This window comes from Somniosus microcephalus, chromosome 1 (genome assembly GCF_052327205.1).
Source record: "Somniosus microcephalus isolate GS21.2 chromosome 1, FLI_Smic_1.0, whole genome shotgun sequence".
NCBI lineage: Eukaryota > Metazoa > Chordata > Chondrichthyes > Squaliformes > Somniosidae > Somniosus > Somniosus microcephalus.
This window is the reverse complement of record NC_140987.1, coordinates 248,393,144-248,411,256: the sequence shown is the minus strand read 5'-3', so window position 1 is coordinate 248,411,256 and position 18,113 is coordinate 248,393,144. Positions and strand designations below refer to the sequence as shown.

The window sequence follows — 18,113 nt, the reverse complement described above, 5'->3', positions numbered from 1 at the left end:
TAGCAGACCGCATTGCGGCGCTGGAGCTGCGGATGGATGGGCTTTGGAGCATTCACGATGCTGAGAGGGTCGTGGATAACACGTTTAGTGAGTTGGTCACACCACAGGTAAGGGCTGCACAGGCAGAAGGGAAATGGGTGACCATCAGGCAGAGCAGTAGAGGCAGGCAGGTAGTGCAGGGGACCCCTGTGGCCATCCCCCTCTCAAACAGGTATACCGATTTGGATACTGTTGAGGGGGATGACTTACCAGAGGAAGGCAGCAGCAGCCAACTTCCTGGCACCAGGGGTGCTTCTGCTGCTCAGGAAGGGAGGAAAAATAGTGGGAGAGCAATAGTGGTAGGGGATTCTATCGTAAGGGGTACAGATAGGCGTTTCTGTGGCCGTAGACGTGACTCCAGGATGGTTTGTTGCCTCCCTGGTGCCAGGGTCAAGGATGTCACTGAACGGCTTCAGGGCATTCTGAAGGGGGAGGGTGAACAGTCAGAGGTCGTGGTTCACATTGGGACCAATGACATGGGTAGGAAGAGGGATGAGGTCCTGCAGCAAGAATTTAGGGAGCTAGGTAGCAGATTAAAGAGCAGGACCTCAAAGGTTGTAATCTCTGGATTACTCCCGGTGCCACGTGCTAGTGAGTATAGGAATAGGAGGATAGAGCAGATGAATGCGTGGCTAAAGAGTTGGTGCAGGAGGGAGGGCTTTAGTTTCCTGGATCACTGGGCCTGCTTCTGGGAAAGGTGGGACTTGTACAAGTCGGACGGGTTGCACCTGAACCAGAGCGGGACAAATATCCTTGCGGGGAGGTTTGCTAGCACTGTTCGGGGGGGTTTAAACTAAAATGGCAGGGGGTTGGGAACCTGAGCAGGGAGACAGAGGAAAGGGAAACAGGGATAAAAGCAAAAGATAGGAAGGAGAAAAACAAAAGTGGCAGTCAGAGAAATCAACGGTTTAAATCAAACGTGGCCACAGTAAATAATAATTCTAATAGGTCTAAGTGCGTTAAAAAAACAAGCCTGAAGGCTTTGTGTCTTAATGCGAGGAGCATTTGTAATAAGGTGGACGAATTGGCTGCGCAAATAGAGGTAAACGAATATGATTTGGTTGGGATTACGGAAACGTGGCTCAAGGATGGCCAAGACTAGGAACTCAGGAACTCAACATCCAGGGGTATTCGATATTCAGGGAAGATAGGCAAAAAGGAAAGGGAGGTGGGGTAGCATTACTGGTTAAAGAAGGGATTAATACAATTGTAATGAAGGATATTAGCTCTGATGATGTGGAATCTGTATGGGTAGAATTGAGAAATACTAAGGGGAAAAAAACATTAGTGGGAGTGGCATATAGACCTCCCAACAGTAAGGCGGAGGTTGGGGATGGCATTAAAAGGGAAATTAAAGAAGCGTGCAATAAGGGCACAGCAGTCATCATGGGTGACTTTAATCTACATATAGATTGGGCCAACCAAATTAGTAACAATACTGTGGAGGAGGAATTCCTGTAGTGTTTACGGGATGGTTTCCTGGACCAATATGTCGAGGAACCAACCAGAGATCAGGCCATCTTAGACTGGGTATTATGTAACAAGAAAGGATTAATTAGCAATCTTGTTGTACGAGGCCCCTTGGGTCTGAGCGATCATAATATGATCGAATTCTTCATTAAGATGGAGAATGAAGTAGTTGACTCGGAGACTAGGGTCCTCAATTTAAATAAAGGAAACTACGATGGTCTGAGGAGCGAGTTGGGTAGGATTGATTGGGGAATGGCACTCAAAGGGTTGACGGTGGATAGGCAATGGCAAACATTCAAAGACCGAATGGATGAGCTACAGAATTTGTTCATCCCAGTTTGGCATAAAAATAAAACAAAAAAGGTGACTCAACCGTGGCTAACAAGGGAAATTAGGGATAGCATAAGATCCAAGGAGACGACATATAAATTGGCCAGAAAAAGCAATAATCCTGAGGATTGGGAGCAGTTTAGGATTCAACAAAGGAGGACAAAGGGATTAATTAAGAAAGGGAAAATAGAATATGAGAGTAAGCTAGCAGGGAACATAAAAACTGACTGTAAAAGCTTTTATAGATATGTGAAGAGAAAAAGATTGGTGAAGTCAAGCGTAGGTCCCTTACAGTCAGAATCAGGGGAATTTATAATGGGAAACAAAGAAATGGCAGACCAACTAAATTCATACTTTGGTTCTGTCTTCACAAAGGAGGACACAAATAACCTCCCAGAGATGCCGGGGAACATAGGGCCTGATGAAAGGGTGGAACTGAAAGGAATCAGTATTTGTAGGGAAATGGTGTTAGGAAAATTGATGGGACTAAAGGCCGATAAATCCCCAGGGCCTGATAATCTACATCCCAGGGTACTTAAGGAAGTGGCCCTAGAAATAGTAGATGCATTGCTGGTCATCTTCCAGAACTCAATAGACTCTGGAACAGTACCCATGGATTGGAGGGTAGCTAATGTTACCCCACTATTCAAAAAAGGTGGTCGAGAAACAGCGGGGAATTATAGACCGGTAAGCCTGACATCGGTAGTGGGGAAAATGCTAGAATCTATTATAAAAGATGTAATAGCAGAGCACTTGGTAAGCAGTGACAGGATCGGACAAAGTCAACATGGATTTACAAAAGGTAAATCATGCTTGACTAATCTACTGGAATTTTTTGAGGATGTAACTGGTAAAATAGATAAGGGAGAACCAGTGGATGTGGTGTATTTGGACTTTCAGAAGGCTTTCGATAAGGTCCCACATAAGAGAAATTAAGGCACATGGGATTGGGGGCAAGGTATTGACTTGGATAGAGAACTGGTTGGCGGACAGAAAGCAAAGAGTTGGAATAAACGGGTCGTTTTCCGAGTGGCAGGCAGTGACTAGTGGGGTACCGCAAGGATCGGTCCTAGGACCCCAGCTGTTCACAATATATATTAATGATCTGGACGAGGGAATTGGAGGTAATATCTCCAAATTTGCAGATGTCACAAAGCTGGGTGGGAGGGCAAGCTGTGAGGAGGGTGTCGTGAAACTCCAGTACGATTTGGACAGGCTGGGTGCTTGGGCAGAAACATGGCAAATGCACTATAATGTGGATAAATGTGAGGTTATCCACTTTGGTGGCAAAAACAGGAAGGCAGATTATTATTTGAATGGCAATAGATTGGGAGAAGGGGAAGTGCAAAGAGACCTGGGTGTTCTTGTGCACCAGTCGCTGAAGGTAAGCATGCAGGTGCAGCAGGCGGTTAAGAAGGCAAATGGTATGTTGGCCTTCGTAGCAAGAGGGCTCGAGTACAGGAACAAGGATGTCTTGCTACAGTTGTACAGGGCCTTGGTGAGACCGCACCTTGAGTACTGTGTGCAGTTTTGGTCGCCTTACCTGAGGAAGGACGTTCTTGCCATGGAAGGAGTGCAGCGAAGATTCACCAGGCTGATACCTGGGATGGCAGGAATGACGTATGAGGAGAGATTGTGTCGATTGGGCTTATACTCACTGGAGTTTAGAAGATTGAGAGGGGATCTCATCGAAACTCATAAAATTCTGTCAGGCCTGGACAGACTAGATGCAGGAAGGATGTTTATGATGGTCGGGGAGTCCAGAACCAGGGGTCATAGTCTAAGGATAAGGGGTAAGCCATTTAGGACTGAAATGTGGAGGAATTTCTTCACCCAGAGAGTGGTGAACCTGTGGAATTCTCTGCCACAGAGGGCGGTGGAGGCCAGTTCATTAAATATATTCAAAAAAGAGTTGGATATATTTCTTAAGGCTAAAGGGATCAAGGGATATGGGGAGAAGGCAGGGACAGGGTACTGAATTTGGATGATCAGCCATGATCTCATTGAATGGCGGAGCAGGCTCGAAGGGCCGAATGGCCTACTCCTGCTCCTATCTTCTATGTTTCTATTTTTAACAAACAAAAATAAAAAAATCAAGAAATGTGCAGTATACAGTAATTGGGTACTCACCTACACCGCGGGAAAGTCAGACTCCTGTTATTGAGGTGTTCGGACAGCGCCAAGAATCCGAGTAGTGGCAGTTTGGAGAACTACCCTCACTGACTAACTCGGCCACCGCGGGAGACTCAGACTTGGACTCGGCAACATTTCTGGTTATTGAGGTGTTGTTTTCGGAGTATGAATTTTGCCGGTTAATAGAGAATTCTGGATATTTAGGTGCCGTGTCAACGAGAGTTTCCTGTATATCGGAGAATGCAATCTTAGCACGAGCCTGACAGCAGGTATGCTGAATCCACCTATATTTCTGGGTTCAGCACAATTGGTATTTTATGAGCATGAGTAATGCTTCTTTTTTTTAAATTCGTTTATGGGATCAGGGCGTCGCTGGCAATGCCAGCATTTATTGCCCATCCCTAGTTGCCCTCGAGAAGCTGGTGGTGAGCTGCCTTCTTGAACCACTGCAGTCCGTGTGGTGAAGGTACTCCCACAGTGCTGTTATGTAGGGAGTTCCAGGATTTTGATCCAGCGACGATGAAGGACCGGCGATATACTTCTAAGTCAGGATGGTGTGTGACTTGGAGGGGAACTTGGAGATGGTGGTGTTGTTATGCACCTGCTGCCCTTGTCCTTCTAGGTGGAAGTGGTCGCGGGTTTGAGAGGTGCTGCCGAAGAAGCCTTGGCGAGTTGCTGCAGTGCATCTTGTAGATGGTACACACTGCAGCCACGGTACGCCGGAGGTGGAGGACGTGAATGTTTAAGGTGGTGTACGGGGTGCCAATCAAGCGGGTTGCTTTGTCCTGGATGGTGTCGAGCTTCTTGAGTGTTGTTGGAGCTGCACTCATCCAAGCAAGTGGAGAGTATTCCATCACATTCCTTACTTGTGCCTTGTAGATGGTGGAAAGGCTTTGGGGAGTCAGGTGAGACACTCGCCGCAGAATACCTAGCCTCTGACCTGTTCTTGTTGCCACAGTATTTATGTGGCTGGTCCAGTTAAGTTTCTGGTTAATGGAGACCCCCAGGATGTTGATAGTCGGGGATTCGGCGATGGTAATGCCGAGGGGCGATGGTTAGACTCTCGCTTGTTGGAGATAGTCATTGCCTGGCACTTCCGTGGCGCGAATGTTACCATTATTGGGTGTTTGCTCATACTGGCCAGGAAATCACCTTAAAGGCATGACTTGCTGCAGTTTAAAGGAGCATTAATGTGTTTGTTAGCAATGGGGAAGGAATACAAGGTAATATTTAAACTTCAGCAACGTCAACTATCTACCATGCAATTAATAGTATACCCTGATTTTCTGATGGCATAATGGAAATATTACTTGAACCAAAGGAGGGAGCTGCTTTTTTCAGCACATGGCCATCAGGTAGCAAGACAAATGAGCAAGAGTGCCTAGCAGGAGGTGGCAGCACATGTAAATGCCAACAGCATTGTTCAGTGAACATGGCTGCTGTGCCACAACAAGTTTAATGACCTCACCAGGTGTGCCAAGGTAGGAGACCCAGCTCTAACCTTGTATTATTGCGATATATTAAATATGCATTGCATGAACAGTTACCTACCACTCAGTCTTACAGTACCCACAGGAACCTTACACCTCATGACATGCACCACCCACCAATCTAATTCTGCAAAATAGCAATGCAGGTACATCAACCCTGGGGGGATTTCAAAAGCAAGGTTGAGAAGAGTGCAGTGGGTGATACACAGAGCATGAGCAAGCAGGTGATGGTGGACAAGGATAAAGAGAAACCTGTTAACTGGAGGGCCAACTTGTGTACATCATCAGCTGATGAGGACAGGGATCTGGACCATAGGCAACCTTCTTTTAAAAGAACAATGCTTTGAACATCAAAGACTGTGGGGTCATTGGAGAGTACACCTGGCAACTTTCAGCACATGGCAGCTAAGATGCAGAACTCCAAAACCTGCACATGTGCTGTGTCCATGCATAGAATCAAAACACCATGAAGAATGTGGAAACCCCAAGAGCATTTTCAGCAGAACCTTCCATAGCAGAAGCCCAAAGCCAGTTGTTTTAGCAGTTATGAATGCTCAGACTGCTAGCATACAGTCCTTGCACTCCATTGTCTCTTCCTCCTTGGACATTGCATGTTGAGAGTTATTTTTAGGAGCTTCACTAATCTCATTGTCATCAGATTTACTATCCTGCAGATCATGTTGAGATGGTGTCAAGTAACAGGGACAAGAATGGCCATGAATGATGCTGTTATCTCTTTAATAACAACACATTAGTACCCTTCTGCTGCCCTCCACTGATGATTGCACATGTGTGAAAAAGCAGGCAGGGCCTTGGTTGTCAAAGTGGCACTTAGGTAATACAGCACATCACCAAGGGGAAGAACTGGGGTGGCAAATAATTGCAAGATGAACAGATCACACATAGGGAAATAAAATTTGGCTGAACTTCAATTGTGCTGTGTCCAGAGAGTGTCCTTAGTATGGTATTGATTATTATATCAGCTGCCAGAAGTTATGCTTGGCGATTCTATAGGAGTTGGTAAATATGTAGTTGAAGCTAAAACAAAACCCAAGCAGTACAGCTGACTAAATGGTACTGGTGCATCTTGGGAAATTGACTTCCATGGGAAGGAATAGCGGGCCGGGTGCATAGCAGACGGCCGATCCAACATCACTCGTTTTACACAATCAGCGAAAGTTAAAATTGTCCCCACTAGATAATGCAAGAATGGTAATCAAAAAGTGTTCATAGAAACATAGAAGATAGGAGCAGGAGTCGGCCATTCGGCCCCTCAAGCCTGCTCCGCCATTCAATGCGATCATGGCTGATCATCCAAATTCAGTACCCTGTCCCTGCTTTCTCCCCATATCCCTTGATCCCCTTAGCCTTAAGAAATATATCTAACTCCTTCTTGAATATATTTAATGAATTGGCCTCAATTGTCTTCTGTGGTAGAGAATTCCACAGGTTCACCACTCTCTGGGTGAAGAAATTCCTCCTCATCTCAGTCCTAAATGGCTTACCCCTTATCCTTAGACTGTGACCCCTGGTTCTGGACTCCCCCGCCATCAGGAACATCCTTCCTGCATCAAGTCTGTCTAGTCCTGTTAGAATTTTATAAGTTTCAATGAGATCCCCTCTCATTCTTCTAAACTCCAGCGAGTATAAGCCCAATCGACCCAATCTCTCCTCATACGTCATTCCTGCCATCCCAGGTATCAGTCTGGTGAATCTTCGTTGCACTCCCTCCATGGCAAGAACATCCTTCCTCAGATAAGGCGATCAAAACTGCACACAATACTCAAGGTGTGGTCTCACCAAGGCCCTGTACAACTGCAGCAAGACATCCTTGCTCCTGTACTCGAATCCTCTCGCTATGAAGGCCAGCATACCATTTGCCTTCTTAACCGCCTGCTGCACCTGCATGCTTACCTTCAGCGACTGGTGCACAAGGACACCCAGGTCTCGTTGCACTTCCCCTTCTCCCAATCTATTGCTGTTCAGATAATAATCTGCCTTCCTGTTTTTGCCACCAAAGTGGATAACCTCGCATTTATCCACATTATACTGCATCTGCCCAATTGCCCAACCTGTCCAAATCGTACTGGAGTTTCTCTGCATCCTCCTCACAGCACACACGCCCACCCAGCTTTGTGTCGTTCAAAATGCTCTAAAAATCTTATCTATTGCAATAGTAGCTGATACCAGTGTCTTTTTATTTCTACTGCAGCATGAATCAGTCCCTGGCACACTGCGACACAACTGTGGGGTCAGTCACATGCCGCTGTACTTGGATGTCTAGTGGCAGATCATCAGTTAGACTCCACAGCTTGCGATTTATTTTCTCTGACAGTTCATTCTTCTTTCTGTCAAACTATTCCCTTTTGCTTTCTCTAGAGCCACCCTCCTAGTCTCCTCTCTGCCGGCTCTGGCACTGTTTCACAACTAAGAACATTTCTGAGCCAAAGCCTGCTGTGTCAATCCCTCCGCGCTGCTGGGGATCATGTGACATTTATCTTCATTGGTAACAATTCACCATGGGTAACATGTTCCTAGTTACTTTGAAGTCTCTTGGTTCAGCCTCGGCAGAATTTTCATAAAGTATTCACTATACTATTCCACATTCCTCATGTGGAAGGGTCAAAAGGTTTTTAGACCTGTTAGAAATGTAATTATTTCCTCAGTTATCTAACAGTTTTCAATACCCCTTGAAATTCTCACAAGTGGAGAAAACAACCTTAATTGTACTTTTCAAAGCAAAGATACGGCGAGCACAACATTTGAGCTACTTGATTAACAATCTCCAGAAAGACAGTGGGACAATTTACACACTAACTTTGTAACTATCGTTTTACAGTAAGCATTTCAAGAGAATGTGAATTGTTAGATAGTCTTCTCATAAACATGTAGTTACAATCCTGTCTACTTACAGCCAGTTGAGCAAATGGGCAATGAAGCATCAAAATATTGTTTTTGCACCCTATCCTCAAAATAAGCATTAGAATCCAGTAAGGTGTTTAACAACTTCTTCAAAGATTTTCTAAATTGATGGTGTGGTCCTGTAAGGTGGTTTACTTTTCTTGGATTATACACTATGGCCACATTTTATGTTGTTTCCTCAAACACCATAGGTATCTGCAAAGCTGTCAATCGTGGACTCCCTGTGGTCACTGCAATCTCCCATGACCTTTGTAATGAGTGGGTAGCACATACTGCTGCAGGCCAAGGGCTGTATCTTAGGCACCAAACAGTGCAAGTGTTACCTCATTAGATGTGTCTCCTAGCCTGCTCTGGTAATCTGTCAAGGTATGTCTCAAATTCTCAAGGACGACAGAGGGGCTTAAGGGTTTTTCTTTGTCCTTGCAATTGCCTAAAGAAGGAAAAGGGGAGACAAGTAAAGCTTTTAAATATTGTATTATAATACCACAGCTAGAATCCTCAGCCAGAAAGTAGATACTACGCCTAAAACCACTAAATTTCACAAACAACTTACAAAATTAGTCAATATATGATCTCTACAGTGCATTTATAGATTTACTGAACAGGGAGATATTGCATACTTAATGAGGTCAGAAGTTATACAGAGCGTACGGTAGAACAAGATTTGCACAACAAGCATGACACACAAAACAGAGCCAATATTTAAATGGTCAGGTTCTGCTAACCATCCATTGTTCTCATTTCCTTTGCAGCTATTCACCAGAATGTAATATATCTACGTCAGGGGTTCCCAAACTGTGGTACACGTACATCTGGGGGTACACGAGAGAAATTGTCTAATGGTGGATTTTATTTATTGTTTCATTTACAGTATTTATTTATTGCATATTATAATAGGCTACTCAGACAAAGTTTTAATCTCTGTGGGAATTTGTTATATAAAGTATTTAATTTACTTCAAGATGTACCGATGAGAACACAGATATAGAGACGATGACATAGAGTCCTAACCTCCAATCACCGTACACTACAGTGTGGTTTCAGTTGCCCAGCAACTGTTCAGTCTAACCTCTGATCTATGTTAATGTCACCCTGAAAATGCTAGAAATTATATAATTCCAATTATTTTCTTGTAATTTTGTATCTTTGGGAATCAAATATCCATTGTGATATTGCATCTCTGATTTGCAATGTTCACACTTTGCATTGCCAATCTGTTTAGTCAACCTAACCTGATGAGAAACAGCTATTTTTCATGAATGGGGCAAGAAAAAAATTGTTTATATTATGCAAAATAAACAGATGGTCAGAGGAAGTTACAACTTTGTGCTCTTTTGGCACATATGGCCTAAACCCAATTTGAATCAATCAGTTGCTCATTGTCTGATCCTCTGTTATTGTCAACATAAATTTCCTAAATATATTTCACTTGAACAAGCTGAAAAAAATTGCAACGGCAATTTTCTTCTAAGTATGAAGTATGCATGGGTGGAGTGCATTATAATGCCCAGTTATGATTTCAGAAAGCGGTAATTGTGTTGCTTCAGTGTGCTGTGGATCAGTTGAGATTTCAGAATAAGCTGAATTTAACCAGTAATATTCATGCAACACTAGGGAAGAAACAAGATCTAGTGATACACCCACAGATGCTACTGCTATTTTCAGTGTTTAAAAATGTTTGAGAGATTATTGGGAAAATACATTGTAACTTTAAGTAAAATGTTAAATTACCTACTTTAAGCATGATCATCCTCACTCTTTGAACCTCCTCATAAAACTGACTCTCTGACATCATATGGAGTACTATCACTAAAAAGTTTAGCACCAGCCATTTTGGTAGTTTTCCTCAGGTTTGTTCCCAATTACATCTCAATTATGAACCAGAGGAGGCAGCACAGATGGCGAGTTGAATAACAAAGAGGTTTAAACACAAGCACATTAACAGTTAAGTCCCAAATGGCACCAGATAAGACAAAGAATCCCTAACCCTTATGTATATGTCCTTTAGGTTCGCATCTATCAGCAATTTTTCTGGATGTTCCATCTGAATGACCTATGTCAGTGTTAGCATCTTGAACTTTCCCCTGCGATAAAGAGCTCAAGAATGGGTCCAAAGCTTTCTATCCTGTTAAGTACTACAAAATATCTGAAGTGGATACCAAGGTATCACCTGCACCGGAGAGACAAAAGTTATTCTCCAACTGTACTACAAAAATCACTCCATTGAAACCCTCCCTGCAGTCTTTGCAACCAACTATTTGATGAGATAAAGGCCTGGATTTTGCTGTCAAAGTAATGGTGAGGCTATCAGCACTCACCATTATTGAAGAGTAAATTGGACAGCAACATCTGGCGACCACACGTGCAGTTATACGCAGAAATCACAAAGTTGCCGTCAGAGTTGCCCTGCTCCTCTAGAAGCTTCGCTACACCGGTATCTCGCCGAGAGGCTCACCATTGAATTACACAAAAGGGCATGATGTTGGGGTACTTACATGATAGATACCCACTAAACTTGCCAGAAAAAATTAGGACTTGTCCATTCCAGTGTAAGTAAAGTTTTAGCGGCATGATAAATCTTAATTACTGCCAAACAGCCTCTCTGGTACTGAAAATTAACTTTTACAAGTGTGGAGTCCCATTTCTTCAAATTTTAATTATTGGAGATTTTTAAAAAAGTAAATAATTTTTTTTAAACTTTTTCTTTCTGTCGCTTTTAACTCCCTCTCTTAATCCCATCTTTCGTTCCCTCCCTTTATTTTGCTTCCTGAACATAATTTGGCATTAAATTAAATATTCTAACTTACATTTCCTGGTTCAGTGTCTCAGTCTCAGTCTGAGGCGTACTCCGGAGATACGCCTCCAACTGCAAATTTCAGTCCATTCTGATTAAGGATTAAGGAGATACAGTTGCTTATCCTAGTCACATATGTCCCAGATCCCCTGTAGAGGGCGCCATGCTGTTTTGGATTTCTAAGTCCCCGCAAGTTCCAGAGCAAAAGCCCATAGAAAGTCTGTTGGCAAGTGTAAGTGTAATGAACGGCGAGTGCCTTTCGTTCGCAGTTGACCGCAAAATTCGGGTCAATGCCTAATTCATCTGCAAAGTTGGGATATGGTTCCTCAGTCTTGAGCTCGTCAGTTCTAGGAACAGCAGTAATAGTGAGTCACTAATGGGTTTTCTAGAAGAGGAGAAAGAGGGGTGGGGAGGTGTTCTTTCTGGGCCCTTGCTTCTTTTTTTCTTACATTATTTATATCGGGGGAATTAAACTTCCTCTGGCTAAAAAGAGCTGCCTCAAAAGGCTAGATGTCGACTAAGACTCCAGTGATGGTGCATGTTTCAATTAAAATATCATAATCCATTTACTTAAACAAAGCTGACATTCAGCTTCACAGATGTGTATTTATAATAAAAGGAAGCTGTATTTGACTAAATAAATTAAATTACAGGTAACAAAATGCTGTAAAGAACAATTATCTATAAATACAATGGGACCTCAGCATATATCCACTTAAAAGAAGTTTTTAAAACATTTATTGAGAATCCAAAGGCCCATAGTGAAGCATATCGCCTTGGTTGAAGCAAAGGATGAAAATACAAGGCAAATCAAGAAGCAATTGATGCCAAGCTTGAAGATTATAGCATGAGGAAAAGGCTGAAGGAGATAAGAAATTCCACAGTATAGAGATATTGAAAGCAGTGAGAGTATTGGGAGCTTAGAAAGAGTGGGTTAAATTGATAGGAGCACTGGCTATAGTAATATTTACAATATTTTGTTACCTCTAATTTAATTTTAGTCATATATGGCTTCCGTTTATTGACAGGAGCACTGATCTTACTAATATTGATAAAGGCAATAAATGTGACAAAGGCTAGAGGAAAAAGAGGAATCTCCCATGAGACGACAAGTTTTTTTCTTTTACCCCATCACCAGGAGTTGTGCCTTCAGCTGCCTAGGCCCCACACTCCAGAATTGCCTCCCTACACATTTGCTTCTTCAGCTCCCCCTCTTTCTTTAAGACCCTCCTTCAAATCCATCTCTTTGGCCAAGCTTTTGGCCACCTGCCCTCATCAATCCCTTTTTCTATTTTAAAAGGTCCTATATAAATGCAAGTTGTTTTTGTCTTGAGGATGTGATAAACACAGTACAAATGCAAATTTTTTCTTCCTTAAATTCAATGAATCCATTCAGAATGGTTGTAGTTTTAAAGTTACAAGCATTTTCTTTACTTTGAATCTGGTAGGATCGAGCTTTGAAGAGAGAGACAGAAAGTGTGTGGGGGGAAATCATGATGGATATAGACATTGCTTTCCCGTATAGTGCAACGTCTTTCCTATCAGCATTTACAGTAATCTTGCAGAGAACATTAGGAATGACCTTGCAACAATGAAAAGTCTCATTAATAATTACTAAGAGGAGGGATACTGCTGATGCCTAAAATGATAGGACAGCTTTATCAGTGATTATCAACTTAGTCTATTGGCTTAAATCTTAAATGGATAGGGTGCAAAAAATATTTTCCAAATGAATTATCTTAACAGCTTAATTTGACAGATAATCAACTAGACAAAACATTTTAATCATAATCACATCTTTTATCAGATACAGGACATTTTCAAAATATTAACCGGCATTGCAGCCTTACATAAATGAAAATTAGTTGATGGAGACAAGTTGAATACAATATTTACTTATTGAGCTGACCTGCCAAATAGAAGAACTCAGTGACTTTATAACATCATACGGCATCGGGGCTGTCTCTCTGGGACGCTGTCTCTCTGGGATATAGCTGCTGTCATAGGCTTTACTGCATGGATTGGGTAGGAACTACTTGACACTTTGAAACAGATGTTCCAACCTTATAATAAAGAGGAATATGTAGCATTCTAGCCTAATTTTTCCATTCCTCCTAAACAGAGGATCCCTAGCTGTGAAGCACAAAAAGAGTCTGTTGGAAGGACCAAAGATGTTCAAAAGTGGCATGAATAAACCTGAGGTCTTACATCGCTTCAAGTTAAGATTTCACAAAGTTCTCAAGGAAACGGTTGCTGAAAAATGGGGAGAACTGACTGGACTGCAATCCTCATATTCTCTGTTCATAGGTGTAAGTATAGATATCACAATGATAAGTGCAGATGTCAGAAGCCATTTGGCTCATCCTTCCTTGGAAACCCATCACAGATAATTATGAAGCAGGAAACATGATTCGCCACCACTTAACTAGTTACAGGTACTTGATTAAAAAGAACAATTGATGTTTTGTGGGTTCTTTGTGGAAAAAAACTTAAAGAACTTTATTAGCTATTTAGTTTGACTTCAGATTGAATTTTCTTAAATGATTGCTGACCATTGGTCATTGGTAACACACTGGTATGGCTCTTGCACAATGTCAGGATGGGACATAGTTATGTGAAATTTAAGATTTCAGTCAATATTGTAGTCTATTAATTCATGGTTGCTTACTTTACACAGAATATACAGCACAGAAACAGGACATTTGGCCTAAACAGTCCATGCCGGCATTTATTCGAGCCTCCTTCCATCCTTCCTCATCTAACTATCAGTATATCCTTCTATTCCCTTCTCCCTCATATGCTTATCCAGCTTCCCCTTAAATGCATCTATACTATTCGCTTCAACCACTCCCTGTGGTAGCGAGTTCCACATTCTCACCACTCTCTAGGTAAAAAAGTTTCTTCTGAATTCCCTATTTGATTTCTTGGTGACGATCTTATATTGATGGCCTCTAGTGTTGCTCTTCCCCACAAGTGGAAGCATTCTTTCTGTGTCTACTCTATCAAAACCTTTCATAATTTTAAAGACCTCTATTAGGTCACCCCCCAGCCTTCTCCATTCAAGAGAAAAGAGCTTAAATTAGCTGAAGGGTACTGTGGTGTAGTTGTTACGTTACTGGACTAGTATCCAGTGACCTGGACTAAAAAAATTACATTTCCACTTTGTTTAATTTAAAGTTTGGTTTAATTCTAATTTTTAGCACACAAAAGGACAAAATCATCAGTAGACGACTGAACTGCCATACAGCTAATGACATTAAAAAGCTGCATTACTAGATTTTATTAGTCTAGTAAAATTATTCTGCTATGACTGGCTTATAATTACATCACAAGTTTTAAGTAACCTGACAAACTGTTGGGTCCAAAGATATGAATATGCTGGTTTTAGCAAATAAGAGAGTTGAGATGAAAAACAAATGGATGGCTTCAAAAAAAGATTTAGTTATTTAAAAATTACCTATAAAATGGCAACATTAGCAATACTCTATTTGGTGACCCGAAAATTACTTAAGCCTTGAATAGTCATCTTTTATATTACATACTGTGGACTATTTTACAAAAATAAAATGTTATAATTCACCTTCAGGTGGCTGGCCTCCCTGTTGAAGAATTCATCTTGACTTCATTTCTGAGGCTGTGCGAGCAATCGGGAATGCAGAGCCAAGGTTAAATGACAAAACAACATACTTCTGCACCTAGCCCCAAAGATATAATTAAAGTGGAGCTCCCAATCAGTAGGCCACTCAACCACCTTATGTTGGATTTGTAACTTATATTTTAAACCACATGTATATCATAGGGTTGTATTTACTGTGAAGGCAACAGTCTTTTCCTGAAACATTCCTTTTAACTGTACTAACACAAAGAATGCTGATTTAGGCAAACTCTCAGCAAATGTGACAAGGACAGAGGTTTTCCTAGATTCCTCATTGTAGCATGTCCCTTGTAGTGTCCCACTGTCTCCTCTGATTTACTTCTATTCCAGTCTCAGAAGAATTATGTTCTTTGCTGCAAAAATGTTCACTATATCTAACCACATGCAGTAACTATTTAAAAAGTCCATCTAATGCATTACAGGTTGTTTTTGACAGAATCCTAAGAGCGCAAATCCAAAAAAAGCAAACTGCACTAAACCATAGATTGTCTACCGAAATGTACATATTAATCGTCACAAAAGAAATATTTTGTTACACATGACCTATCATGGAAAAGTTTTTCTATACCACACATACAGCAATCACTTCTATTCTTTTAAGTGTTGAGATAACACAACACTCATTGTTGTCCTAAATAACCTTCCTGAGTTGGCAACTACTAAGTTGCACGAGATGCTGCAGAATTTTGGCTCGAGTAACGTAAAAAACATCTGGTTCCTTTCCAGGTATTTTACTTAGAAACCTGTGAGGGCCTCTGTCCCTGCAGGAATTATAAGCCAGCAAGCTAGCTCTTTACTGCCTGTCAAGCTGACCCTAGCACTTGTAAATCAAGCTCTGGCTCAACAGCACCAGGCCCACATTCTGTCACCTTCTCTCAGCCTGCTTGGCCACTGCACTGCTGCGAGGACCAGTCTTATCTTGTCATCAGATCATAGCATGTTGAGAAGAGAGATTACAGAGGCATCTGCAGAATTCCCACAATGCAGTGGCTCTTGGAACACTGACAGCTGCATCTGTCATTTCATACCGTCAACTAACCTGATGTCCGTAGGCCTGACACAGCAAAATTGTCCAAAAGTAGTTCCAGCTCTCTCATGCTGCCCCCGTATGTCTCTTCCAGGAAAGCCTGCCGCTTCTTTGCCTTGTAGAAAGATAATTAAAATCTTACTGTAATAAATATGCTCCTACACATAAGGATCTAATAGTATTTACAGGTTAAAATGCAACCAAAAATGTGCACATTTAGAAGCACTGAACAGGAGAGGAGTGAATAAATTATCTAATTGGAAAGACCTCATTCTGTTAAGGTAACAAAATAAATGCATATGTAGATATATATATTTTACAAAACAGAAAATCTGTACAGTGTAACCGCTAAAATACTTCATAATTTAGCATGAATGTAGCACAAAAATAACTGTACATTTATCTTTAGTTACATCATGTGGAACAGCATGGACATTTAACCTCAACATCACATTGAAACATAGAAGATAGGAGCAGGAGTACGCCATTTGCCCCCTCGAGCCTGCTCCGCCATTTAATGAGATCATGCCTGATCATCCAAATTCAGTACCCTGTCCCTGCTTTCTCCCCATATCCCTTGATCCCTTTAGCCTTAAGAAATATATCTAACTCCTTCTTGAATATATTTAATGAATTGGCCTCAACTGCCTTCTGTGGTAGAGAATTCCACAGGTTCACCACTCTCTGGGTGAAGAAATTCCTCCTCATCTCAGTCCTAAATGGCTTACCCCTTATCCTTAGACTGTGACCCCTGGTTTTGGACTCCCCCGCCATCGGGAGCATCCTTCCTGCATCTAGTCTGTCTCGTCCTGTTAGAATTTTATAAGTTTCAAAGAGATCCCCTCTCATTCTTCTGAACTCTAACGAATATAAGCCTAATCGACCCAATCTCTCTTCATACGTCATTCCTGCCATCCCAGGTATCAGTCTGGTGAATCTTCGCTGCACTCCCTCCATGGCAAGATCATCCTTCCTCAGATAAGGCGACCAAAACTGCACACAATACTCAAGGTGTGGTCTCACCAAGGCCCTGTATAACTGCAGCAAGACATCCTTGCTCCTGTACTCGAATCCTTTCACTATGAAGGCCAACATACCATTTGCCTTCTTAACCGCCTGCTGCACCTGCATGCTTACCTTCAGCAACTGGTGCACAAGGACACCCAGGTCTCGTTGCACTTCCCCTTTTCCTAATCTATTGCCGTTCAGATAATAATCTGCCTTCCTGTTTTTGCCACCAAAGTGGATAACCTCGCATTTATCCACATTATACTGCATCTGCCATGCATCTGCCCAATCACCCAACCTGTCCAAATCATACTGGAGTTTCTCGGCATCCTCCTCTCAGCACCCAGCTTTGTGTTGTCTGCAAACTTGGAGATATTACATCTAGTTCCCTTGTCTAGATCATTAATATATATATTGTGAATAGCTGGGGTCCTAGCACTGATCCCTGCGCTACCCCACTAGTCACTACCTGCCATTCGGAAAAAGACCCGTTTATTCCAACTCTTTGCTTCTTGTCTGCCAACCAGTTCTCTATCCAAGTCAGTACCTTACCCCCAATCCCATGTGCTTTAACTTTGCATGCTAATCTCTTATGCGGGACCTTATCAAAAGCCTTCTGAAAGTCCAAATCACAAAGCATATCAGCAGCTGAAAGTATCTGGAGAAATATTTGTTTCCACTGGAAGCAAGGCAATTAATTCTCCTGTCCTGGTATAATATTCCAAAGGTAGAACAAATTTACTTAAATCTGACCAATGAAATACATAACTTTTTTTTTAGTTACATCGGGCCATTATGATGAATGTATTTGTCAAATTATTTATGGAAAAAGTAGCAATCCTGTACTATTGTTAAAAGATACAGATTCCAGAGTAAACGTAACAAGTCAGCAGATAATATTCAGCCACATTAAAAGAAAATGTGAAATATATATACTGGTTAGTGAAATAAATGAAACTAATAAAGACTCTGTACAGCCTTTCCCAGCTGGGAGCACAGGTGAGCAAGCTGCCGACAGCTCTGTGACCCTGCTCCAACAGGAGGTACAGTTATTACTGGGCAGGGTGCCCTATGCAAATATTTTCCTCCCACAGCAAGTTATTCTGCTTGTTGCTCAGAGTCAACAGAAAAACACAACACATATAACTAACAAATTCAATGTTAAAAACTGTCTTGAAACTAGATCCCATGACCACAAGGGCAAAAAGCAAGTTAATTCATCATGATACTATGGAATCATTCTTG

General features: G+C 41.9%; 1 protein-coding gene across 6 annotated transcripts in view; it reads right to left on the bottom strand.

Moving 5' to 3' along the window:
• Positions 1 to 18,113, bottom strand: part of ccdc171 (coiled-coil domain containing 171) — a 311,057-nt gene that overhangs the window by 232,270 nt on the left and 60,674 nt on the right. For all 6 annotated transcript variants that reach the window (XR_015078843.1, XM_085991681.1, XM_085991690.1 and 3 more), the window contains 2 exons: positions 15,873 to 15,975; positions 8,708 to 8,814 (listed from right to left, as the gene is read on the bottom strand). Coding sequence is in view for 5 of the 6 variants with exons in the window: in XM_085991681.1 (XP_085847807.1) it covers positions 8,708 to 8,814; positions 15,873 to 15,975 (210 nt within the window). In the remaining variant the exon portion in view is untranslated. The remainder of the gene's footprint in view (positions 1 to 8,707; positions 8,815 to 15,872; positions 15,976 to 18,113) is intronic.